This window comes from Euleptes europaea, chromosome 5, assembly GCF_029931775.1.
Source record: "Euleptes europaea isolate rEulEur1 chromosome 5, rEulEur1.hap1, whole genome shotgun sequence".
Taxonomy (NCBI): Eukaryota; Metazoa; Chordata; class Lepidosauria; order Squamata; family Sphaerodactylidae; genus Euleptes; species Euleptes europaea.
Window position 1 is genome coordinate 27,252,935 of NC_079316.1, and position 25,505 is coordinate 27,278,439.

The 25,505-nt window shown below is 43.7% G+C and overlaps 1 protein-coding gene across 1 annotated transcript in view; it reads right to left on the bottom strand.

The window, feature by feature from the left end:
* Positions 1-1,134: 1,134 nt before the first annotated feature.
* LEKR1 (leucine, glutamate and lysine rich 1) overlaps positions 1,135-25,505 on the bottom strand; it is a 40,404-nt gene continuing 16,033 nt past the window's right edge. Inside the window, exons 3-7 of the mRNA XM_056850215.1 lie at positions 24,723-24,926; positions 16,826-16,907; positions 9,730-9,885; positions 7,027-7,326; positions 1,135-1,539 (exon numbers count right to left, since the gene is read on the bottom strand). Of these exons, the coding sequence (XP_056706193.1) occupies positions 1,135-1,539; positions 7,027-7,326; positions 9,730-9,885; positions 16,826-16,907; positions 24,723-24,926 (1,147 nt within the window). The remainder of the gene's footprint in view (positions 1,540-7,026; positions 7,327-9,729; positions 9,886-16,825; positions 16,908-24,722; positions 24,927-25,505) is intronic.

Sequence of the window (25,505 nt, forward strand, 5' to 3'; positions counted from 1 at the left end):
ACATGGACTTTTATAAAACTGAGGACCATTGAGAACTGTTGCTGGATCACTCCTTTGTCAAATGGTTTACCTTCCACACAGCCTGATGCTAATAAAAATGGGTGGTAGTTTCCTCTGTCCCATTAAGCGGCTTGCTCATTCCTTAGAAAAACACACTAATGTTTTCTTCCATGTGATAAACTGGGATCAGACAAGGGAACAAGAAAATAAGGTCTGTAATCATGTATTTTATGAAAGTAACTAACCCATACTGCAAGAAAAAAGAGAACCCCAGAGGTTCTGAAAATAAAATCTACATATTTTACTTACATTTTAACTACCATTGAAACAAGTGAGATGAAAATGCTACTCTGTGTGAGTGTGCGTGAAGTGCTTCAATTTATGTACCAGATTTTATACACACAAACACTGCATTTAGTTCTCACTGAGGTGGTAAACCTGTGTGTTGGCCACTTTAGATGGTAGGTGATTGAATGCTCCTCTGTATAAAAATTCCCCCTCAAGTAAGACGAAATGTCCCTTCTCCCTGACAAGTTAACTTTCTGTGATATTTTTAAGTCTTTTTGGCATGGAAGACATTTCAGTCATGTGAAACTGAACTGGTACACTCCAGACACAGATTGATCACTTCAGTGATTGGCTGCCATGGGAAAATATACAGGTCTGAGTGTCTTTTCCCACCAACACCAATTTCAATTTTGGGAGCAGTGTTCCACAACGTATCACTGTTATGGGAGAAAAGGGTTAAACAGCATCTTTGCGCAGTGACTTTCCCCTGGTCTTCAGAGCAGCTGCCATGAGCTGCAAGTTAGCATTCAAAAGAAAAACCAGGGAAGAACCTACACAGGGATCAAGTGCTTTGATGAGAGAATGAGACTTAAGACACCATCACTACTGACCAAAACGCTGATTCATGATTGCGCTGTAAAACAAACATTTGAGCAATTTTTCTTACATGACCTTTAGCTTAATTTGATGTTATCTGTATAAAAAAAAATTCCTAGAAGTGTGCTAATTGCTGGGAAGAAACCCCACGTTTCTCTGGTAATAGTTGTCTGATATGGCCTGTCCAAAGACCTGCTCCAGGTTTCTTCCCCCCCTGCTCTGCATGACCGGAGTACAGTCCTGGAAGCATCACTGCTGACTCAGCTGCCTTGTTATAGCCGCCGCCATCCTCCTCCTGGATTCATCTAGAGAAGATACTCTTCCGCTAGGCGGCTGCAGTGCGGGAAGGCCAGGCCCACTTGGGTGGCTGCTGCTCTTGTACCAACAGCAGGATGGTACTTTGGTGGTTCTCGAAACGCCGCAGAGTCCCGGGGGCGTCCTCCCTCTCCCACGATTTGAGCTTTTCGGACCGTGGCCATTGACCAGCCCAGCGCAGGAGGTGAGGCTGCCCTGACTGAGGGAACACTGTGACAGTGGGAAATTCCCACCGAGCTTCTTGAGCTCCGCGACTTGTTCCCTGGCATGGCCCAAAGCTTCGGTGAGCTCATAGCGTTCCTCACACTCCCTGCGCACCGTGTCCTGGAGAAGAGCGTTCTGCAAGCAGACAGAGAGGCATATTTCATCAAATGCTATGAAAAATTAAAGATAAAAGGAGGCTCATAAATGTTTGGGTGGTTTCTTCACTTTTCAGTGCTCGGGAAACAAGAGGGCACAGGCAGGCCTGTGATGCACTGGAAGGCTCTCAGCATGCCTTCGACAAACTATTTCTACTTTATTAAAGTTTTGGTTACTGCATTTTGTTGCATTAGGCGCAGAAAATAACCCCACAGCTGACATCAAAAGCATTATTTTAGAGGTACTGTGAGAGGGCCTTTTAACTCCTTTGCCTTGAATGGCCACATCACAAATAATTTAATGTTTAATTGTGTGTGTGTGTGTGGGGGGGCTTTAACTATAATAATTTTATACTGTTAGCCACCCTGAGCCCTGTTTTAGTCGGGAAGGGTGGTATAGAAATATAAATAATAATAACAGCCTTTTTTTTTTGCTTCTGAAACATAAGGATATAAGGCTTTGCCGGGGGAGGGAGGGCTAGAAATACAAAAATAAATAAATAAATAAATCTCATATTTGAAATGCTTGAAAATATGAAGTCGTCATTTGTGGATGAGACTCAGGATGGAAAGATCACTGAGCACATCTAAGGTTCAGCCTGACAAATTATTTAACAATTAAGTAAGAGTGTGTTGTATATAGAGGCTGGCTAATCTCCTGTTAAGGAAAAATATCCCAACACACAGCCACTTCCAATTCTTTTGTTATTTTTATATTTTTCCCATGCTTAGTATCTCTTTAAATACCATTTCATAACATGATTTACAATACTAAACCACCATAGACAAGATAAATTGTCCGCAATGTCCTGCAATCCAAGTCCTCAAAGAGAAATTACAGATATCTTGCTGCACAGTGTCGTCTTGCAATATGTCTTCTAAAAGTCAGCTGACAAGCTGACCAATAGGATTCCTCTTTTGCACAGCCGTTTAACAATCCATACTCAGTATCCACTATAGTGAATATATGCAGGCTAATGCAATGATAATATGACAAGCAACTGGTTATGCCTTGTTTCGCTGGATTTCTGCTTCTTCAGATAATTACAATTTCATCCGACCACAATTTTGCGATTCAAAGTTCCATGCTCATGAGCCTTCCCAATGAGCATCACTCCCATTTGTTAGCGTCCGTTTGTTCACTTTAGGTTATTTGACCACAGCAGTCAAGTAGAAGAAGAAGAGTTGATTTTTATATGCTGACTTTCTCCACCACTTAAGGAAGAATCAAACCGGCTTACAATCACCTTCCTTTCCCCTCCTCATGACACCCTGTGAGGTAGGTGGGGCTGAGAGAGCTATGACTAGCCCAAGGTCACCCAGCTGGCTTTGTGTGTAGGAAAATCCAGTTCACCAGATTAGCCTCCGCCGCTCATGTGGAGGAGTGGGGAATCAAACCCGGTTCTCCAGATCAGACTTCACCGCTTCAAACCACAGCTCTTAACCACTACACCACACTGGCTCAAGACTTCTACCAGCGGATTTGGATAGAGAGATATATGAACTGGGTGTCACACCATATTGATGACGTCCAGTTCCAAAGCTACAAATTATAAACCTTTACACTGAACTCCCCCCACCCCCCGACAGCTCCCACAGTGAAGATAGCTAGTCTTCAATGGCAACCATTTGAGTCTGGTCCATGAGGAACAATTTAAACTAGTCCAAGGCACATCCTCTAATTATGCTTCCAAGTGCCTCAACAAGATGGCATGACCTGCTATAACAATAATAATATAAAACAATTTTTACTAATTTTCTTCCCAAATTACTTCTGCCCCTTTAAGACTACAGCAATGAATTCTTTTTGGGTTCAGGTACTTTGCATTGCTAGTCAATTGAGCTCACCTGTGACCTTCTACTTAATCTTTTAGATTCTATCCATGTTATCCGCTTCTGAGATCCAGATTAGAACCTTTTGAGGTCCTGAGACATTTGCCAGTTTTGTCATTACAATTTTGTATTTCCTTGCAATTATTGCATTTGGGTTCAGTTTCTTAAAATTTCTATCATCCTACAGTACCTAGCCTTTTTCATTTTGGTTGGCCTACATTAAAGGCAGCATCCAGATTACAGAGTATTTGTATTATTCTATCAGCAAAACAACAATAACTCTGTGAAGGTATCACAGTTAATTATCTGTTCCTGAGACAATAAAGGCTCAGATTTAGGAGTTAAGGGATGTCGAGATACCTAAACAACTGGGATGAATGTGAAATAGCTGATACAATGGTCGCAAAGAAATAACATTTCCTTGCCGCTATCACCACTGCTTCATAGCTCTTCCAATGGCTTTTATAGCTTGTTCTGTCTGATTCAGTATGAGTTTTCTGCCAGTGTCTTTCAAAACGTCTTCTGGCACTCTTTACATGACTAAGCCAGAAAACCACGAGGCTGGCTTCTGCCCCAAGGCCAGGAGAGGTCAACGAGAAGCAATCTTGTCAACAGCTTTGAAGAAGTTAATGTTCCAAGCTTCCACTGCAATACTAGATATTCACACTAGTATTAATTATTTTATTACCACTGGAGTGTCTAGTATTGCACTTAATTAGTTAATAACAGAGCAGTACTCATTTTCTAGTCACACAGTATGATTCTCAGAACTCATTCATCAGTTGAGGTCATTAAGGCCTTTCTCCATAGGGTTGGGAGGCCTGGCCTGTTAGCCAGCGGGAGACTGGGTGGGGTGGCTGTCAGTAACACCATGATGTCATTTCTCGGGAAAACTCTGATGTGACATCAGTCCTCTCTAGGAATTGCCAGAAAAATTGTGGTAAAACCACAAAGGATTTGACAATTCCCGGAGAGGACTGATGTCACATCTGGGTTTCCCTTGAAAGTGATGTCATGCCATCAGTGGTGATGATTTTTAAACATATATATTTATTTTCTGTGCTGGCCACTGGACTTCTGGTGGGCAAACCCCACTGGGGGCTGGCACATGACAACCCCACTTCTCCAGGTGGTCTCAGCTTAGGCAGGTGTCTACCAAAAGAAAGGGTCTTTTTGGTGGTTGTCCTCTCCTATGGAACTCTCTCTTAACCTGGTACCATCTCTATTATCTTTTAGGCACTGGGCAAAGTAGGTCCCCTTTGTCATTTGCAACTTTTCCCTCCTGCACCGGCTCCCACCCAGGACTTCAGTTCTTTCTCATTTTGGTTTTACTGCTGTCTTTATTGCAACTGCTTTTTATTGGTTTTTATTTTATTGGTTTTCATATCAGTGTTTAGGTTTTTACGTGCCGTAAGCCACTTTGATGGCCCCATTGAGAGAGAAAGCCATCATATGCCTTTCAACACTGAACATATATACCCAGTGAGAAATTCTCATGCAGAAACTCCTTTGCAAGACATAGAAGCTGAAGGCTTTCCCCAGTAATTCCATTTAGCAGTTTGAATGCTAGGTGATTCACTGATAATATACATGTTTTCCCAGACAACATCATTCCAGCAAGTTAGAGGTTGCTGCATCCCCCCCATGAACTTAAATGGAGCAGGATAAAAATGTAAATAATGGGAAATAAATGTCCTGCCTGCACTGCATCAATAATCAGTGGACATGAAGACCTGGGAAAATGTTAGATGTGTTTGCATTTTATAAGGACGAATTAAGAACACACACATAAAACACAGAGATAAGGACCTAAGGAAGGATCTAAATTATGACCTCAGTAATTTTGATTTGATTAGTGCTGAATTTGAACAGAGACCTTATGCAAGAAATTAAATCACTGCAATTCAATCACTTTTACACCCCCCACCCCCACAAACATTCTTTCTCCCAAAGCACATGAGGAAATAGCAAATTTAAAGGCTGGAATTATCCACAGCCCAATAGTGGCTAACCTCCAATGATAAAAAACAAAAGATAATCAAGGATTTTTTAAGTTTGAAAACAGAACTTTCTTCAGTTGCAACTTCCAATCCCAGGGACTACAATATTAGCAGGTTGAAAACCAAGCCTTCTCTTATCATGGAGGAAGCCAAGAAACACATCAGAAGATAGTGTGGTGCCCACAGCACTACACTGGAGATGAATGCTTTTGGTGCTACAATTTCATCCGCCTGAAAACAAAGGGTTAATGCTTGGATCTCTAACATTTAGCGAAGGCGCTCAATTTTTCATCACAAATGACAGAAACCTGCTCTTTAATCTTGGATCTCTCTCCTCTAGGATATTCATTTCTCTCCATTCCTCCCCCCACTCCGGCCCACAAACCTTAAAACGTTCATTTTTCTTTTCCATTTCCTTCCTGAACTCTGTTCCCTTTATTTATATAAAGTTTCTTGGCTAATGGTCTTTCTACGCAGTTCATAGCCTACTGTTTAATTGTGCTTTTTCCATTCTCTTCCCTATCCGCTTTTATGTCAGGTCTGTCCATAGATAGGACCCTTTTCTTGCTTTAGTTCTTGCACTGCATTTGGGAGATTTGTAAATGATTTATAAACAGGAATTGATGATGACAGTAGTAGTATTTTCATGGATATCATACACAAACTCCCATAACCAGAAAGAAATTCACAACATTTTGCAAGAAACTGAGGATAAGGTTACTCAGTTTGCAGTTCTTTCTGTTAACATATGGTGTGATTTCATGCCATGATACTTAAACTATTGTCAGGGGAACAATTTACATGTCTGGTTTGGATTGTCTTCTTCTGATAATGGGCCTGTGATGTTGGTCCGAACCTTTGTTGTTTGGATTACATTCAATTTTCAACACTTTATTTTATTGTTATGACCTATAAACTGCAATTACTACATCAAGCAAGATTCAAGGCCATAACAGGCTGATTGAACTTGGGAAAGTTAATACCCATGTGGAGGGAAAGGGGGTGGCTCTCCTATATCTGGGATTTTGCCTGAAGATAGCAGGCAACATTCAAAAGGAGTAGGACTCTTTAGGTTCTTTGGTTACAGAGAAGAACCACAGCTAAGGCTCCTGTGCAGAGATGAAATATCCTATGACATTAATGACTACTAATGCCAAGAATGCTCTAAGTGGCTAATTCACATGGACATTTTGCTCTGCCTTGCCTTCCAAACTGAAGCAGTTGGGTCTTTGATGAGTTCATATGACTATGATCCTTCAGAAGGACTGTTATCAGTGCAGGTTTAGGAAAGATTGCGGTGAAGCAGGGGAAAATTGAGAAGGGTGGCAGTGTGACAATCACCCTCCTTCTCGGTTTTCCCCTGCTTCACCGCAATCTTTCCTAAACCTGCACTAATAACAACCCTTCTGAAGGATCACAGTCAAAGTAGGTTAGATGGCCATCTGTCAGCAATGCAGATTCTATGACCTTAGGCAGATCATGAGAGGGAGGGCATCTTGGCCATCTTCTGGGCATGGAGTGGTGGTCACTGGAGCTGTGTGGGGGAGGTAGTTGTGAATTTCTTGCATTTTGCGGGGGTTGGACTAGTTGACCCTGGTGGTCCCTTCCAACTCTATGATTCTATGAACCCTCACCTCTTCTTGAACTTGATGCAAATTCTGGATCAACTGCGATTGCTGGTGGGTTATCTTCTCCAGCTCGTGGGACTTCTTTTTTATTTCTTCTGTCATGTCTTCTGTGACTGCAAGATGGGTATTCTGCTCTTCTGATAGCTTGACCTCATAGTATGCCACCTGCTTTTCAAGGCTTCGCCGCTCTTCTTCTTCCTCTTTGTTTTTCTCTGTGAGTTTGGTCTGGGCTTCATGGAGCTCCTTTTCAAGGGTTTCCATTTCCATTTTCAGATTATTAATAGCACTGTGTATTAATAAAGGTACCTGGAAAAACACATCTGACAGTCATTTGTTTGCAAGACTTTACTTGATTAAGCAGATTTTTAACACAATTTTATTTTGACAAACACAAACAACCACATTAAAACATTAAAACATAAACTCAATATAATAATATATATCAAGCTTGCCATTCATAAATGCAGTTCAATTAAACATATTTAAAATATGTCTAAGACATTAAAACATAAACTCAATATAACTATACTTATCAAGCTTGCCATTCAAAATTGCAATTCGATTAAACAGATTTAAAATACGTCTAGGAGGTTTTTGCAAGAGAAAATTTCAAGAGGGTAGCCATGTTGATCCGCAGTGAAAGAGCTAGATTCAAATACAGTAGCACCTTAGAGACCAACAACACTTTTGGGGTATAAGCTTTCAAGAGTCAAAGGTCTCTGATGCCTCTGATGAAGGATGCTTTGACTCTCTAATGCTTATACCCCCAAAATCTTGTTGGTCTCTAAGATGCTACTGGACTTGAATCTTGCAAGAGAAAGGATGTGTAGCACTAATGGTGCTTTGCACTTGTCAAAAATGAATGGTATAAAAGATGTTTTACAGAAATAAAACAGGGAGTGACCAAACTGTCCAAGGTCAGAGAAGCATTTGAAATGGCCAAATAGGAACTGGGCCTCATGAGTCTCAAACTCAGGGGGGTGTTATTTCAGATTATCCTCCTTTAAGTGAGCTGTAGAGTGGTAATATTTAAACGGTTCCAGGACGCACACACCTGCGGTGCGAAAGAAATGGTTAATTAAAGACTTTCAGAGCCCACCCACAGATAAGTCTAACTCATGGGTTCTCAACAAGGGGGGAATTCCCCCCCCTGGGGGGGAATTTTAGGTTTCCAGAGGGGAAATTGGGATCACTATTCAGCAAAGTGTGATGTCCTGTAAATTATGTACAATCAGTAAAATTGTACCGTATATACTCGCGTATAAGCCGAGTTTTTCAGCCCCAAAAATGGGCTGAAAAAGCCGGCCTCGGCTTATACGCAGGTCAATACGGGGGGGAGGGGGGAGGGAGGAGGGAGGGGGAAAACTTACCGCCGTCGCCACCGCCGCGCCCGTGCCGCTTCCTGCCGCCGGGAGCGGCCTGGGGCAGCCTCCTGCAGCCGCAGGAAGGCTACCCTGGCCCTTCCCGGCCCCCGCCGCCATTTTTCCTGGGCGGGAGGGGCCTTGGGCAGCCTCCTGCAGCCGCAGGAAGGCTGCCCAGGCCCCCCCGGCAGCACCGCCGCCGGACCCTCGCCGCTGGAGAGCCCTGTCAGGTAAGCCTGCGGGGGGGGGGGAGGGGTTATAAGCCGACCCTCGGCTTATACGCGGGTGCCTAATTTTTCCCCATTTTTGGGGAGAAATTAGGCACCTCGGCTTATACGCGGGTCGGCTTATACATGGGTATATACGGTAGTTTGTTTTTAATTTAATCTGCGACATTCAATAAAGTTTATGACTATCTTGGGAAGGGGGAATTATATTCTGAACAAAGGTGAAAGCGGGGAATGGAGCAAAAATGGCTGAGAACCACTGGTCTAACTGATGTTTCCCCGTATGGTATATTTATTCATTTATAGCAGGGGTGTCGAACTCATTTGTTATGAAGGACGGATATGACATGCCGCTTGGTTGGGCTGAGCCATGCCTCGCCAGCCCAGATTTAGGGGGGAGGGGTGGCTGCCTTGGTTGGCTTGCGGGCCAGATAAGAGCTCTCAAGGGGCTGGATCTGGCCCGCAGGTCTGATGTTTGACACCCCTGATTTACAGTCTGCCTTTCTCACTGGGATTCAAGGCAGATTACATAGTGTAAATCAAAAACAATCAACAGTTATGGGATAGCCAATAAAACAGTGCAACAGAGTGCTTGGTTAGCAGAAATCTGAAGCAGAACTGAAGCCTGAAGCAGGTGAAATGACCTGAAACAAAGCAGAAGCATAAACAGGCTCCACTGGGAGCAGCTAATTTTGAGTGATTGATTGGATCACCAATTTCTTCCCGTTGAAGAAATTGAGCAGGCTTGCCTCACTGGGGTGTGTGTGTGCCAAGTGTCACTCTAGATGTCCCTGCCTTGGGCTTGCTCAGGGCAGGGACTTATGCAGAAGCACAGCGGGCTCCTCTAAGGGTGGGTGAGACATACTTCTACACGTTGCCGATTTAATTCTCTGTCTGTAAGGAGCCTGCGTCTGATTCTAATTTGAAAATAAAACCACCCTATGTTTGAGAAATGCTCCTTCAGAGATTGTACAGAATATGTGTCTAATGTTAATGAAATCATATATGCAAGACATGGCATCTGTAAACCTTTGACAAATTTCTTGCACCAAGTAATTTACCAAGGCTATTCTGCAAGTCACTGTGTATAAAGAAAGCAGTTTATACTCAGTTGCTAAAACCTTTTTGTGTAGCAGCTCATCCTGATCTCTCTGATATTTTGCTGTCAATTCCTGATGCTTTTGTTTCTCGATGTCTAATTCCATTCTAGCTTCTTCCTTGATTCTCAGAATCTCTTCTTTGTGATGGGCTTCTTCTTTTTCTCGATCAGCTTCAATCTAGAAGGGAAAATAATTTGGCTGCCAGTAAGTCTCTATTCAACTTTACATAATCTCTACATGGATTGCCCAGTGCACAATCCAGCCTACGTTAGCTGTAGAAACAATCAGACTTTTAAATTAGTCAAGATGGGAGGAGCTGGGTGCAACATAAGTTTACTCAGAAGTAAGTCCCATCAAGTTCAAGGGAACATGCTCCCAGTTTGATTTTAGCAAGGCCCTCAATTGTGTGTGTGTGTAAAGTGCCAGCCGATTTATGGCGACCCCTTTTTGGGGTTTGGAACTATGAGATGACTGGTGAAGCATCTTGGGGTACAGGAGCTCTCTGGAAATCTGATGCTGGATTAATAGGTTTGCCTCATGGAAATATCTGTAAACTTCTGCTATGTCAATAAATCAAATACTGCAAATGTAGTTAAATTCCCAGTGCTCAATCATCCAGTAGAAACTGAAGTTTGTAGTGTTACTCTCCAATTGGCTCACCACTCAGAGAAGGAGAGAGTATTCAATAATATATGTTCAGAATGCTTAATTGCTTTAAATGGTTTTCTTGGATTGTATCTCAAAAGGTGAGTTACTAAAATTAATGGAGTGCAGACAAAATTGCCATCTCCTTACAGCAGGTTTCTGACCGAAGGTTGACGCTTTGGTATATTCTCAAGCTCTCAAGGAATTTAAACATATATTGTTATAGGCATGATTGCAAATGCACTTTCTCCAACATAAATATTAATCACCCAATTCTGATTTTTTTTTTTTTAAAGCCCAGTTCTTTTATAAACCACATTTTGCCATATCTAGTTAGCTGCATGAAATAACTCTGCTGAAACTATGCTAGGAATTGGAAAAGATGGTTTGGGATGCCAAAGCCAGAACCACACTGTGAGCATAAGAGGGGGCAACAGTCTTGGGGGGGGGGACTTGTTTACAGACTCTCCAGAGACAGTCCAGGTTTTAACAGATCTCTTATTCAAATGCTTGGGTCTCAATATTCAAATGCTTGGGTCTCTCTTCCTTGGAGTACCTTCAGAGGAACAGTTCCTTCACTGCTTTCCTTTTGAAACAGTCCTCCATGGAATCTCCTCTGCCTAATCCAGGCTCAGACTCTGCCTGGCTACCTCCTTTAAGGCCCTTCCCTCATAGGCAGACCTTTTCCTCCATGCTGGCCAAGCCCCCAACGCAATCCCAAAGGAATACCTGTCCCCTCCTATAGCAGCCAAGAAGGCTAGCCATCATCATCCAAAATTGCTAGCTCCTGGCCAAATTTGGCCCATCAGCCACCATGGTTGCCTCAGGACTTCTGCCTGGGCCTGCTGGGGTACTTCTTCTGTGCTCTCAACCCTGGGTTCCTCCAATTCAGGGATCACCTTGCTATCTTCCCCCAAGCATCATGGGCTGTACATACACTGATCAATATCAGCCAGTGTTTACAAAATTAGTCTGAGCTTTATAATCTGCAACTCATTAAGGCTTGGGTTCTATGTGAAGTATTGTCATACCCTGGAAACCTAGGAATGTATTATGCTTTTATCCAAAATCAAAACCAATCAAAATGGCATTGTGCAATCTTTTTCCAGAACTCTTCATCAGGCTGAATGTTAAAAGGGTGGGGTGGGGAGAAAAAACACACATTTTTTCAGGCTTCTCTGTCTACATCATGTGCAGGATGCTTAGCTGATTTCAATGGACCAGTGTGTGTGTGTGCCTACTGGCATCAGGTTATGCCCCTGGCATGCTGGGTAGAAGCAGAAATGGAAGCTGCTGAGCTGAAAAATATATCAATCCGTAGCTGGTCAACTGTCTCTCTGACGTCAGACAGGAGTCCTTTCCCAGTTTCTTTCCCCTACATTTAAAATGCCCCTTTCTTCAGCTACTAAATTCTGGTATCCCCCAAGGAGACAAAAAGGTTGGCAACTGTGTCGATGCGTGGTAACTGTGGTAATGCGAGGTCAAAGTTGGTAACTGGGTTTGTCAAAAACCTGTAAGTATTGTAGGTTTCTTTGGCAGAAAGCATGTATGGGGTCAAATATATATGCCCTTAAGTGATAGGAAGAAGAGTGTGCTCAGCTGGACTAGGAGCTCAATTCAGGAGATGCAATGCCAACTGGGGACTATAGATTAACTCTTCACAGGAAGGGCAGAAAGGGCAGTCAGGACCCCAGCTCCAGCTTCTAAGTAGGGTTTCTTTTTAGCCTGGGAAAATATTTGTGGAGAGCCAGTTTGCACATGCTTCCTCTTATCCACTGGGGACAATCACTGCATTCCTAAGGCGAGTTACTCCAGTCTAAGCCCATTGAAATGAATGGCCTTAGACTGGAGTAACTCTCCTTAGGAATGCACCAAAAGTGTTTTTTCCTACCTGGACATCATCTCAATGTAGGACAAAAATAGCTTTCACCATAACCAGTGAAGCGTGGAGCAAGTTTTATTTTGCCTTGAGTCTTGGGTCAAGAAGTAGCCCGAAGTGTTTATAACGGCCAGCCTAGTTTGCAAACAGAATTCTTTGACAAATGGGGCTGAAATTAATTTTGACAGTACTGACATCTCTGGAAGCTACCCTGTGGATGAAAACGTGTCCCATTTAGCTAATGTCTGAAATCAGGGTAACTAATAAACCAGAATAATGAACATCCTGAAAGATACTTCTCCTTTAATCCAATTCGAGTTGCATAGCAACTATTGATTTCTTTTTTTTTTTTTGTAAAACATTTTAATAACCAAAATGTATTTAATGCCAGAACACCACTTTAAACAACTCAATTTTGAAAGACCCCCTCCCCCAATTTAACAAACACATGGACGGAAAGATTTTTTTTTTTTTTAAAGAGAGAACATTGTATGCCTATGTAATGGCACAGTGACCCAAGAAAAAGGCGACAACATCTCTTTGCTCTGATGAGAGCATTTTCAGAACACTTGACATTCAGCACATTTTAATAGCTGTTAGCAAATATGTAACTGCTGTCTCCTATTTCTATTAGTTCTTTCTCCTGTTTAAATGTCAAGCTGCACAACAGATTCTGATTGTGCAAACAGACTGACCTCATGCTAAAATTATATCCTACATGTGAGAAATTTAGTTGTTTAAGACAGCTTGATCTATGTATTAGTAAAAGCCTAAAATTATGTCATGACAAGTATAATCTATGAAAGGAAAGGTCTGAATGTCTAAGAGCCAGACACTGAAAATTGAGGCTTAATGATTGTAAGTAAACAGTAAAAGTAGTCTTTTGATACATGAAAGATTTTTAAAACAGAAGTGAAGACCCGTCATTCTAGTCCCCCCAGCACAGAAGGCACAGAAAGATGGTTCACACATTCATAGACGTCACCTGATGGAAACAGCATCCAATCGTGATGCGCATCCATGAACAAACTATTGCTGGTCAAACACCACAGGCAGAACATAACATCCTCCAACATGACATGGTCAGGTGAAATCAGTTTGCACGTCCAAGCTGGAAGTCATCAAATGACGAGTAATGAAACTGTAAGTACTCATGGGTTCCATTTACATGTGTGAATAGCCCACCAAGGCTTACAAATCAGCATGTCACAGATTTGTGAAATCTCAGTGAAAACTCTACACAAATGTGCTTTCTTTCCTTTATTCTTGAAGAAAAGATGTGGTTTTCTGCAGTTATCTGTATGTACGGATTTCCTCTGTACTTAAGGGAAGTCAGATATAATATCTTTTTCCCTGTCAGAATATGCCAGTTTGCCCAGGAGTTCAACATCGTTCGATTATGTAAGAGCCTACAAAAATGTATGCACTTTCTAAGTGACAACAAGTGATCCTCCGAGCAGAAATCCTCACCTATTTCTGCCTGATTCATCCATACAAGGCACAGCTATTCTCCATCATACTAACAAATATAGTATGCATTTAAGTGCTTCAATGAAGTACTTCAGCGAGTCACGGCTTAGATATTTATTACTTAAGTGGTCAGGAGAGTGGTTGGTGAATCGCACAATTGCCACAGGCTCATGCCTCATCCCCCAGCTCCCGTGTAATATTGTTCATGTGAGATGCCTAAGAGATGGAAAAATCAGCCGAATTTTGCCAATCTAGCAATCCCTGTTAACAGACAGAGCTGGAACTTGTCACATTTTTCACTGATGCAAGAGGAAACGGGGGCTCCTTTAGACCCCCTCCCCACCATGGAACCATGCAACAGGGTTGCCATGAGGAAGAGAGTCAGGCAACATCATCTCTCTTTCCTCTTGCACCAGCAAAAAAAGCAGGTAGGATCCGACCCAAGTATGCCTCTTATGTTATGCATGAATGCTGACATATATATGTTTATTCATGCAGCAACCCACAGTCAATATTTTAGGACACGGTTTTGAACATGAGTGCATAATGCATCTTGATGTGCATTGAAAATATACACAAGGTCTGTCTCAGTGAGGTGATGTATGGATTTGATTGTACAAATAAGTGGACAGGAAAAGAATTGAGGACTGGTAGAGCTAGTTTTGGGTTTGGGGAGATTTTTTGGGGGAAGTTGCACCTGTAACATTTCTGTCTGGACATTCACTATGCTTGTTGCTGTGGTGATGGTTATGTATTAGAAGAAGAGTTGGTTTTTATATGCCGACTTTCTCTACCACTTAAGGAAGAATCAAACCGGCTTTCAATCACCTCCCCTTCCCCTCCCCACAATAGACAACCTGTGAGGTAGGTGGGGCTGAGAGAGCTCTAAGAGAGCTGTGACTAGCTCAAGGTCATGCCTGACAAAGTACACATGAAGATGCCTTGTACTGAATCAGACCCTTGGTCCATCAAAGTCAGTATTGTCTACTTAAACTGGCAGCAGCTCTCCTGGGCCTCAGAGGTCTTTCACTTCACCTACTGATCCTTTTAAACTGGAGATGCTGGGGATTGAACCTGGGGCCTTCCGCATGTCAAGCAGATGCTCTACCTCTGAGCCACAGTCCCTCCAAAAATGGTGTGTGTGTGTAGGACTGGACCTTTTATAAATGTGTCAGATAGAATTTAATAGCAAGGCCTGGAGGGAAAGCTACTCTCATGCCCATCTTCATGGGCCGTTTCTCCCAGGCCCATCCCAGCTTCATAGCCTGCTTGCTGTGATGACATCACAGAAGAAGGAGAGGCCTGCCACCATTATCACCTTCTTACTCAAACTTCCCTAACATTTGGATTTTTTAAAGAAATTCACTGCCCGTCTGGATAGCACCATCCAGTCTGTGGCCATTTGCATGATCACTCTGCCCGGGCATGATGCCACAAACCATATGAACAGAAGCCCTTTAAAATAACTCCATGCCTCAAACAAAGTTTTACATTATGCAGCTTCTCTCCTTCAGGATCTCATTCCCCAGATCAGCAGCTCTGCTATGACAGCTGGGGCTTCCCATTCTGTGGTTATTTTTCTTTGTTGATGACTTTCCAGAAAGCTAAGTTCACCAACCATGCTTGTGTAAATAACTCATCCTTACTTCAATGAAAGTTCTAAATGGGGAACTCTGCCACCTCGTAAATCCTTTCCTCTAACCAGTTAAGGCACAACCCCTGGTATGTTTTTGAATTTGGATAGGAAAAGAAAACTAGGAAAAGGAGAATTAAAGATACATTTGGGCTGTGAAAGGGAGAGAAAAAAAACCAGTCACTTCAACCAGACGCTTCAAGCTCAAGGTAATTGGAGGGGGGGGGGGAAACTTCTACACTTGAGTCATTTTAAAATTTATTTTAGAAATCTGGACAGATTACACCAGTCCAGATCTGACTGTTTATGCCAGATTTCAGGCAGATAGGACCAGTTGTTTGGGTTTTGTAATGAACAGAGTGTTCACACTTTATAAGGGCATAAATCTGGGCAACCGATGTGCCATAATAAAAGGAACCACTCCTGTGGCTCCATAATGAGGGTGAGCACTGCTGCAAAAGTCCTCAAAATGGTTAAGGGACCTTGTTTAGCTATATACAGAAGGGGGGAGGGGGGAGACACCAAATGTATCCTCTTCGCCATGACAGGAGTACAGAAGAGTAAATTTCCCTTTGCTGTATCTGAATTCAAGATTTCCCTGCACAGGTCATCATGAGCTAGTGTTACAAGCTATTAAACGAAGTTTGCGGAATTTAATTAACATTAAAATAGTTAAAATCATTATGTCCTAACCTTTCTTCTTTTTCTATCTAGACATTTCAGAAGTTCTGAGGACAGTTCTGACATTTGTATATGTGTGCTGACTCTAAGCTTTTTATTTAGGTTAAGTGGTTTCCACCCCCCCCCTTTTTTTAGAGATTTCTGGATTACCTAGCCTAACCCACGACCTGAGAACAGCTGCAGTCATTCTGACTTATTTCCCTTGTTGCTATTGCAGATTGTATTAATAGCATAATTCAAGGGATGGGAAAGAAACTGCTTGTTTCTCAAGTGCATTTCCTGGAAGCAGGTACATCCAAAATCTTGTTCGTGAACAGCCTCATTAGGTAGCTCTATGAGGAATGATTAATCAAAAGTGGTGTTACCATTTCAGGTTTCAGTTTTACCAAAATTGATGAACACCTTTTTATTCCATCTGCCATTTGAAGTCCATCATTGAAAAAACATTTATTGTGTATTTTTTTTCACCTTGGCGATGCTTGTTCTGATTATTGCCAATAAATACGGTAATCTGTTTTTAACGTGTTTCATAGGTTATTTTTAAACTGCTTTTAATTGTTCAACGTAATGTTTACTGTTTAATATTATTCACTGTCCTGAGTGTCTGTAGTGCCACATATCCAGAATAAACTGTCACAAATAAATAAATAAATGTTCTCTTGTTGACTACCCTTAATTTTGTACAAAGAATCCTAAAGCATAGTAGAACAGAAGCTGTTGAGAAACTGCTGCCGGATGCATTTGCCTGACTACTTGACTGAAGTGAAAGAAAACAAATAAACTAGTGATGACTGGAAATTCATTATTACCTTTTCCTGCCAGTTCTTTTCCTTCGTCACCTTCTGCCTGAATGTTTCCTGTAGCTGCTTCATTCTGCTCTGATGGGACTCCCTAAACGTGACAAATATCCATTAACAGCATATAACCAACATATATTTTATCCAAGGGGGTAGGGAACTACCGAGCCACATCTGCGGTTCTCAAACTTTAGCAGTCTAAGGAGATACCTTTTGATTTAGATTGTTTCTTGGGCCTCATAGACCCCTTTACTTCTGCCTCTTCCCCACTAGTGCCTTGACACACACTACACAGCCATCTCCATAACCGCCCCTTCACCTTCCTTTCTTCCCTATCTACCGCTTGTCCAGATGTGAGGCAAAGTGTGTCCTCCTTAGCCACCTCCCAGCCCTTTTCAAAGTGCACATGGCAAGTCGCAGACGTCCCATGTTGGTTGCCTCAGCCACTGTCCTGGGCATCTCAGGCCAACTATTGTGTACTGTCTATTGTAGCAGGTGGCATCTTAAAAGCGAGTGGATCCTTCCTCTCCACACATTTGAGCAAGTCAGTCAGAGACAATTTGGAGACCCCATGGAGTATTTTCATGGACGCCCAATTGTCTGTAGACCCCAGCTGCAGAAATGCTGTGCTAGATATGAGATTTCTCCTTTATCTTGCAGTTTAGATATAATGCATGCCGCTCTCTTTTTCACTGATTTTGGTTGCAAGTAATCCTGTCAGGGCCTGCATATTCCATTAGTATTACACATGTGTAGTTTTCTATATGGATAACTTTCATTTGTTAGTGATGATTTTCAGTTCATGACTGAATAAAAATTTGCACGACAAATAGAAATAATTATTAGTGTTCAATACAGGACAATCCTGTAGTAATTTTGTCACATTTTAAAATTAGGACCTATAATGAGTTCATAATATTTTGTCTGAAGGATGATAAGACAGCTGTCATTCAGAACCAGGGACAATCAGGGCACAGGAGGGAGGAGGGCCATTTGCCCTGGGCCTCAAGCTCAAAGGATGCCTCAGATTTAGACATTTGATAATTTTTTGGCATTTGGTAAGTTTCGCAACACTCTTTTTTGATGCCTTATTTTATTCAAATGTGTAGTCATTTTAACTTTTATTATGGCTAGGAAGCTCAAACGGCTGGAAACGGTCCAAGCCTCTCCGAACGTCTCAGAAGGTCAGCAGTTTAGCACATACAGAAGTGGTCACATGATGGCTCTGGCATGTGTAGAAACTGCCATTCCGGTTCAAATCTCACTTCAGCTGTGAACTAACAAGATGGCCCTTAGCCACACTACTGCTCACCCTACCCCCACCGTGTACTACATGCAAATAATATATGTTTCGTGTACCACATGCAAATAATATACGTTTCAGGCTGTTGTAAGAATTACTGACATAATGTGAAGTGTCTTGAAGCCCCAAGCAAATGCTAAGCATTATTAAGTTCGAGGGTTGGCCAAGTTCCATCCTGTCTGGGTACCTGCTCATTTGATTGTGGGACTATAGCACAGGCTCAAATAGCAATCTATACTACAGCGTCCAGCCGGGATCATGGACACTGTAAGAGATGGATGCTTTTCATCTTGCCACGCTGACCACAGTATTACAGTGCAGCCATTCTGGTATGGTGCATTTTTAGAAAGGGCAGGGGACGCCAACTACTAGCATGCGTCGCTCAGAGAGGGAGGGGATGCATTTTGGACACTGTGTGCAAAAGATTCGTTGTGTGGCTGCACCTGCAGAAGTACAACCCACAGGGCAGAACTTTATCCACTAGACAAAGCTACCACACCCAGAACTGGTCACACAATTCAGCCCCGGCTTCAACGTCTTCATTGCTCCTACTTCATTGTTCTCACAAGACACGCAGGCCAAGCGCCAACATGCCCAATCTCAATTAGTTCAAAGAAAGTAGTAATTTGGATACAATTTAGCTCTCATACTAATACCTCTCAAAGGCAATCTGTCATGTCAGGAAGAAGGAAATGTTTATCGTTAACTTCCTCACCTTTATGTTTAGAACTGGGAGCATTCTGTGACCTGCAAGGCTTTGTGGGTGTGTTACTCTGGAAGAGGTTTCCCCTGATTTAAATAAAACAACAGGGCACAGAGGCCAAGGCCTTTCCTTGATGTTGCATCTTGCCTCAGGCATTCAGAGGTTTACTGCCTCTGAATGTGGAGTTTCCTTTTCGTCACCAGGGCTGGTAGCCACTGATAGACCTGTCCTCCATGAATCTGTCTAATCCCCTTGAAACACTGAAACACTGCAAGAAAAATGCAGCTGTGATTCAAAGGCAGGATCCGCATTGCATAGAGTTGCAAGAATGGATGTTAATCCTTTAATGCACAGTACCAAACAGAGAAGGAGGCAAGCGCTTTTTCCATCTACATATCTTTTTATCCCATCCTTCCTCCAAGGAACTCCAGGCAGCATTTCTCTTCCCCATTTTAAATCTCAGAACAGCCCGGGTAAGCAGGTTAGGCCCAGAGTCACCCAGTGACCTTCACAAAAGAGTGAGGATTTCAACCGGAGTTGATACTCTAACCACTACCCAACAGCTACATTACTTCAGATGACATATCCAGGGAGGAAACGATGGGAGGGGCTGTGGCTCAGTGGTAGAGCATCTGTTTGGCATGCAGAAGGTCCCAGGTTCAATCCCCAGCATTTCCAGTTAAAGGGACCAGGCAAGTAGATGATGTGAAAGACCTCTGCCTGAGACCCTGGAGAGCAGCTGCCTGCCTGCGTAGACAATACTGACTTTGATGGACCAAGTGTCTGATTCAGTACAAGGCAGCTTCATGTGTTCATGTGACACAAGCAGAGGGAGAATGGGAAGGAGTGCATTGGCTCCACCCCCCACCCCCACCCCAGCTCTTGATGGATCACACTGGCACAACCATCCCTCTTCCACCTGTTCAATTGCTACAATATGAGCACAGGGTAGGGTTGCCAGGTCCCTCTTTGCCACCGGTGGGAGGTTTTGGGGGCGGAGCCAGAGGTGGGCAGGGTTTGGGGAGGGGAGGGACTTCAATGCCATAGAGTCCAATTGCCAAAGTGGCCATTTTCTCCAGGGGAACTGATCTCAATCGGCTGGAGATCAGCTGAAATAGCAAGAGATCTCCTGCTACTACCTGGAGGTTGGCAATCCTAGCACAGGGCCTTGGTGTGGACTGCTCTCCTGATCCCAGGGACACATATAGGAGGTGCCATGCTCACGTTCATGTGTAGCAGAGGGGAGACGGCCAGCACAACTTTTCTACATGTGTTGCTTCTCTGGATATGTCATCTGAAGAGGGCTCTGTTACTTAAAGCTGTGACTGCACCGGAGGCAGCCTCTGGAACTGCTCTACAGGGGCCACCCATTCCTATCTAGCCCCACTAAAGGCCTCTTATCGAATAAAAGACAAGGGATCCTAATGTACATCGGGGGAAGGATGAACTTTGGCCATACAAACCATTTCCCACAATGATACCTTATTCAATTGCGTGCTCATCCATTTCAACTGAGAAGCTTATTGGTAAATCAGTTTTAAATAATAACAAAAAAGCTTTTCTGAGAACAGAACAGCCTGTGGATTAATCATAAAAATCACAAGGACAATCCTGCGATTAATCTTTTTTTTAAAGGGAGATCTAAATTAGATGTGATCTGTGGCAGATCAGCCAGGCCAAAGTTTTCCAACTCCTGACCTGAAAGGGGTTCTGCGTAGAAGAAACTTAGCATGCTACTTGCAGCTTTCCCCCATGAAGAAAGGATCTGCACTTGCTGAACCCTTTACTATCAAGACTCTCTTAAAGATCTCCTTCAGAGTAGGAGCTGGCAAAACATTATGTATAACTTTAACTTCTACATCATAATTTCTAAGGGCTCAAATTCAGACAATTTTTTCTTCTACAGCCTTGACATTTTTAGTCATCTAGTAGTGGGAACAGATCTGAAAGTCCAATGTTTTCTTCATACTGGATGGCACGAATCAAGCAGAAAGCACTCCAGGAAACAAAACAAAAAACCCCGCAGCTTTTATTTGGGCAGGTGCCTCGGATCAAATTTGTCCAGTGAACGATGGCTGTGGACTCCATTGTAGGTCAAACCTCTTTCTGCACCACTAAATGACTGAAAGTCAACTTTCAGTAGAAAAGAACAGGCGGGCTAAATCCACCCTGTTTAACCTACATTGTGAATCACCTTGAGAGTCGTTTCGGAGCAGAAGAGTGGTGTATATGTGTGTGTGTTTTTTTTAAGTATAAATGGTAAAAGCCTCCTGTGCTATATAAGTTAGCAATATCACCTGACTGGGACACAGTCTGAAAACCTTAACAAACTAAGGATCCTTGAACTAAAGCACCTTTTGGGGACTATCCAGAACCCACTGAGAACGTATATCAGGATGGCTCTTGTTTTAATAAGGCTTACGCGTTAACTACAACAACTTTTAACAGTGCCATGTTATATACTTCAGCTGAATTAAATGCTGTTGCTACGGCCTGGTCCCAGTGTTAACAGTTTTCCTCAGAAGAATATATACTGCACCAGAATGCATAATCTCCGTGGAGGCTGCCACATAAGTATTCTTTTTTGAAAGAAAAAGGTTCTGTTGAAATCTGTCTTGTAGATGAATGTATGAAGAATGCTAATTGCTTTCTGAAGGCAGCACACCACGTGCTTCATTCAGGAAAACGCCTCACGGCCTTAGAGCGTGAAGAAATCAGGGCTCCATCATTTCCATGCAGAGGTTGCTTGTGGATGTGGAAGCGTCAGTACCCACATGGAGCTCCAATATCTGCCAGAGCAAAGTTAGAGACAGCCCTTCATGCACATTCCCACTACATCAATACAACCTCCCCAATATAGGGGGGGGATGACTTTAAAGCAGAGAGCTAGAAAAAACAAGCATGTTCTAATGTTGCAACTCCTGAGAGCTTACCCAAATAATTATATTGCTTATTATTTACTTGCAGCCTCAGAGCATCATATGACCAAAACAGAGGCACCTGCCGCCTTTGTCAGTAAATGCTACTTCAAATGCTATGTTGCCACTTACCGGGAAGTAACAGCAAGCTCCCCTCACAGGACAGCATGTTTAGAACAGGTAGGGGGAAAAAAACTGTATAAGCTGTAGGGTTGTTGTTGTTTTTTAATGAGATCAACACAATTGTCACAACTTATCAGTGTACAGGACAGCAGAGAACCGACAGAATGTTACTGGCTCACTGTGCAAGTTGTAAAGCTGAAGCACAGCTGGTGTCACAGGGGAGACCTAGGTGGTCATTTGCCAACCAATAACAGCTGCCAGAAGGCCCATTCACAGTGGTGGCTTCTTGCTAGTGAAGGAGGGCATCTGGAGGAATCGGCTGAATGCGGGGGACAGGTCGCCTCCTTCCCAGCTTCCCTCTACCCCTTCCTACCTCCCTCCCCTCTCCGCAGCTTTCCCCTTACAGTCTGCTTTCAGTGCACAGCATTTGCTCCTGCACGCTGCTTGTGGGGAATTTGGTGCATTTGCTGCGGGATGTTCTAAAAAGGAAGGTGCCCTGAAACTGATCCATGACAGGGCAGGATTGTCTGTTGGGAACAATGGCAGCTGCTTGAAGGCCCATTGGGTATAATGGGAGCCAGGAATGCCAGCTGACTTGCATGGGCTCCGTTGAAATACGTTACAGCACAACAAAAAGTTGCAATGAAAATGCAGAACGGATTTTGGATGACGGTCTCTGGGCCCAGATAGACTGCTCTGGGACTGGGATGACGGCCCGGAGAGTGGAATAACAGCCCCTGGGAGTAGCAGAAGTGTCCTGGGACTGGAATGAGAGCCCCCAGACCAGAATCATGGCCCCTGGGAGTAGCAGAGATGTTCTGGGTCTGGAATGACAGCCCCAGAGTGGAATGATGGTCCCCAGGAGTAGCAGAAGTGTTTTGGGACTGGCATGGCGCCCCCCGCAGTGGAATGACAGTCCCTGACAGAAGCAGAAGTGCTCTGGGATGGGAATGACAACTACAAGAGTGGAATGGCTAGGGTTGCCAGGTCCCTCTTTGCAACCGGCGGGAGGTTTTTGGGGTGCAGCCTGAGGAGGGTGGGGTTTGGGGAGGGGAGAGCCTTCAATGCCATAGAGTCCAATTGCCAAAGCGGCCATTTTCTCCAGGGGAACTGATCTCTATCAGCTGGAGGTCAGTTGTAACAGCAGGAGATCTCCAGCTAGTACCTGGAGGTTGGCAACCCCAGGAATGGCAGACCCTGGGAGTACAGGGTTGCCAGGTCCCCTGGTCACCAGTAGGTAGGGTTGCCAGATCCAGGTTGGGAAACTTCTGGAGATTTAGGGAAGCAGCCTAGTGAGGTCAGGCACCTCAATGGGGCACAATGCCACAGAACTATCCCTCCAAAGCATCCATTTTCTCCAGGGAAACCCTGTAGTCTGGAGAGGAACTCTAATTCTGGGGGATCCCCAGGTCCCACCTGGAGGCTGGCATCCCTAAGGGAGCAGCATGAGCATTCTGGGACTGGAATGACAGCCCCCAGAGTGGACAGCCCCAGGAGTAGCAGATGTGTTCTGAGTGTGGAAATGATGGCCCCTGTGATTGAAATCAGTGTAAGCTATTTCATTCCACTCTAAGGTTTGTGATTACAGGAGCACTGATTTCAATCACTGGGGCTGTCATTCCAGTCCCACAACATTTCTGCTACTCTCAGGGACTCAAAGTTAAGTGAGAAAGGGGGCCTGGTTATAGCCTCTTGCCCAGAGCCTACAAAAACCTGGAACAGGCCCTGAGTGGAAGGCCTGAGCGCAAATCTCACGTTAGTCATGAACGCACGTTAGGTAAGATACTATCTCATGTTCTTGGCACGCCTGTCAGCAATCCGGGACTAGCAATACTGAACCATGCGATAGGTGCAGAAAAGCAAAGGCCAAGGAAATGGGGCTGCACGTCCTTGCTGGCAGCAGCTGCAGGGGGTGGCACAGGACGCACTGAGACACCACAGCTATAAATGGCCCATGATGCTCACCACAGCTGCCATTCCGGGTGCTGCTGGCCATTCACCGAGCAATGTGCTTATCATGATGCTCCTGGCCTCTGCTGCCTTCCAGCAACATTTGCCGGGAAGGATGTCTCTCCCTAGATTTCCGTTTGGGAGTGACAGGACCTCTGTCTGCCAACCCCCCACTGGCACTGCTGCATGTTGCTGCAAAGGTAACCTATGAAAAGTGCTTTGCACATTTAAAGGCTTATTGCTACTGATTCCAATCATAAGAAATGTTAGTCACGCCTAAGCATGACTGAAAACAATGAGATTTCAGCAAGTTACACTTAAATTTGCATGGAACTTAACTAAATTTCTCTAAATCCGGTCGCTCTCATTACTGCTATATTGTTAAATATAGCCAGCATGGTGTAGTGGTTAAGAGTGGTGGTTTGGAGCAGTGGAGTCTGATCTGGAGAACCGGGTTTGATTCCCCACTCCTCCACATGAGCAGCGGAGGCTAATCTGGTGAACTGGATTTGTTTCCCTGCTCCTACACAAGAAGCCAGCTGGGTGACCTTGGGCAAGTTACAACTCTCTCAGAGCTCTCCCAGCCCCACCTACCTCACAGGGTGTCTGTGGGGAGAGGGGAAGGGAAGGTGATTGTAAGCCGGTTTGAGTCTCCCTTAAGTGGCAGAGAAAGTTGGCAAATAAAAACCAACTCTTCTTCCCCTAAACACTGTTTCTCTCTTCTTATGTTAAAATATCACTCCTTTCGCTGTGCAGTCATATGCTGTGCTTCAAAATGATTTATTCTGGGTGTGAAGAACCACAAAAAGTCAACTTGCAGGGGACTTTTAGTTCGATGACATTCTCAGAAAAAAATCCTGGGCAGAACATCCTGTCCTGTAAGGCTACGCATGACAAGTCATTTCTGATTACCTTTCTTGCTTAAGCATTACCACTTCTTCCTCTCGCTGCCTGAGATGATTCTTAATTGTTTCCAGTTCACTCTCCAAATGGCTGGTTCTTTTTTTCAGACCTCCTTCTTCCCTTTCTTTCTCAACCACTTCTTCCTGTAACCGTTTGCATACTTGTTGGCAGGCAAGCAAAGATTGTTCTTGTTCTTTCAGAATATTACTGAATCTGGGGGGGTGGGGGGTGGAGAAACAAAACCAAATGTCATCAGTGAAACATCCAGAACCATATATAAAATGTTTTTTATATGGCCCTTCCAGTAAACAGGAACATTATGAAAAGAACATTTCTGTATTGAAACAATGTAGTTTCATCAGGGTTGCCAGCTCTGGGTTGGGAAATACGTGAGTATTTGGGGGGTGAAGCCTAAGGAGGGTGGGATTTGGGGAGGAGAGGGACTTCAATGCCATAGAGTCCACCTTCCAAAGTGGCCATTTTCTCCATGTGAACTGATCTGTCGGCTGGATATCAGTTTTAATATTTGGATTTGTGAACTGGATTTGTTTCCCCACTCCTACACAGGAGCCAGCTGGGTGACCTTGGGCAAGTCGTTCTCTCTCAGCCCCACCTACCTCACAGGGTGTCTGTTGTGGGGAGGGGAAGGGAAGGTGATTGTAAGCTGGTTTGATTCTCCCTTAAGTGGCAGAGAAAGTCAGCATATAAAAACCAGCTCTTCTTCTAATAGCGGGAGATCTCCAGCCACCGCCTGGAGGCTGGCAACCCTAATGTGAACTGAAGTATATGATA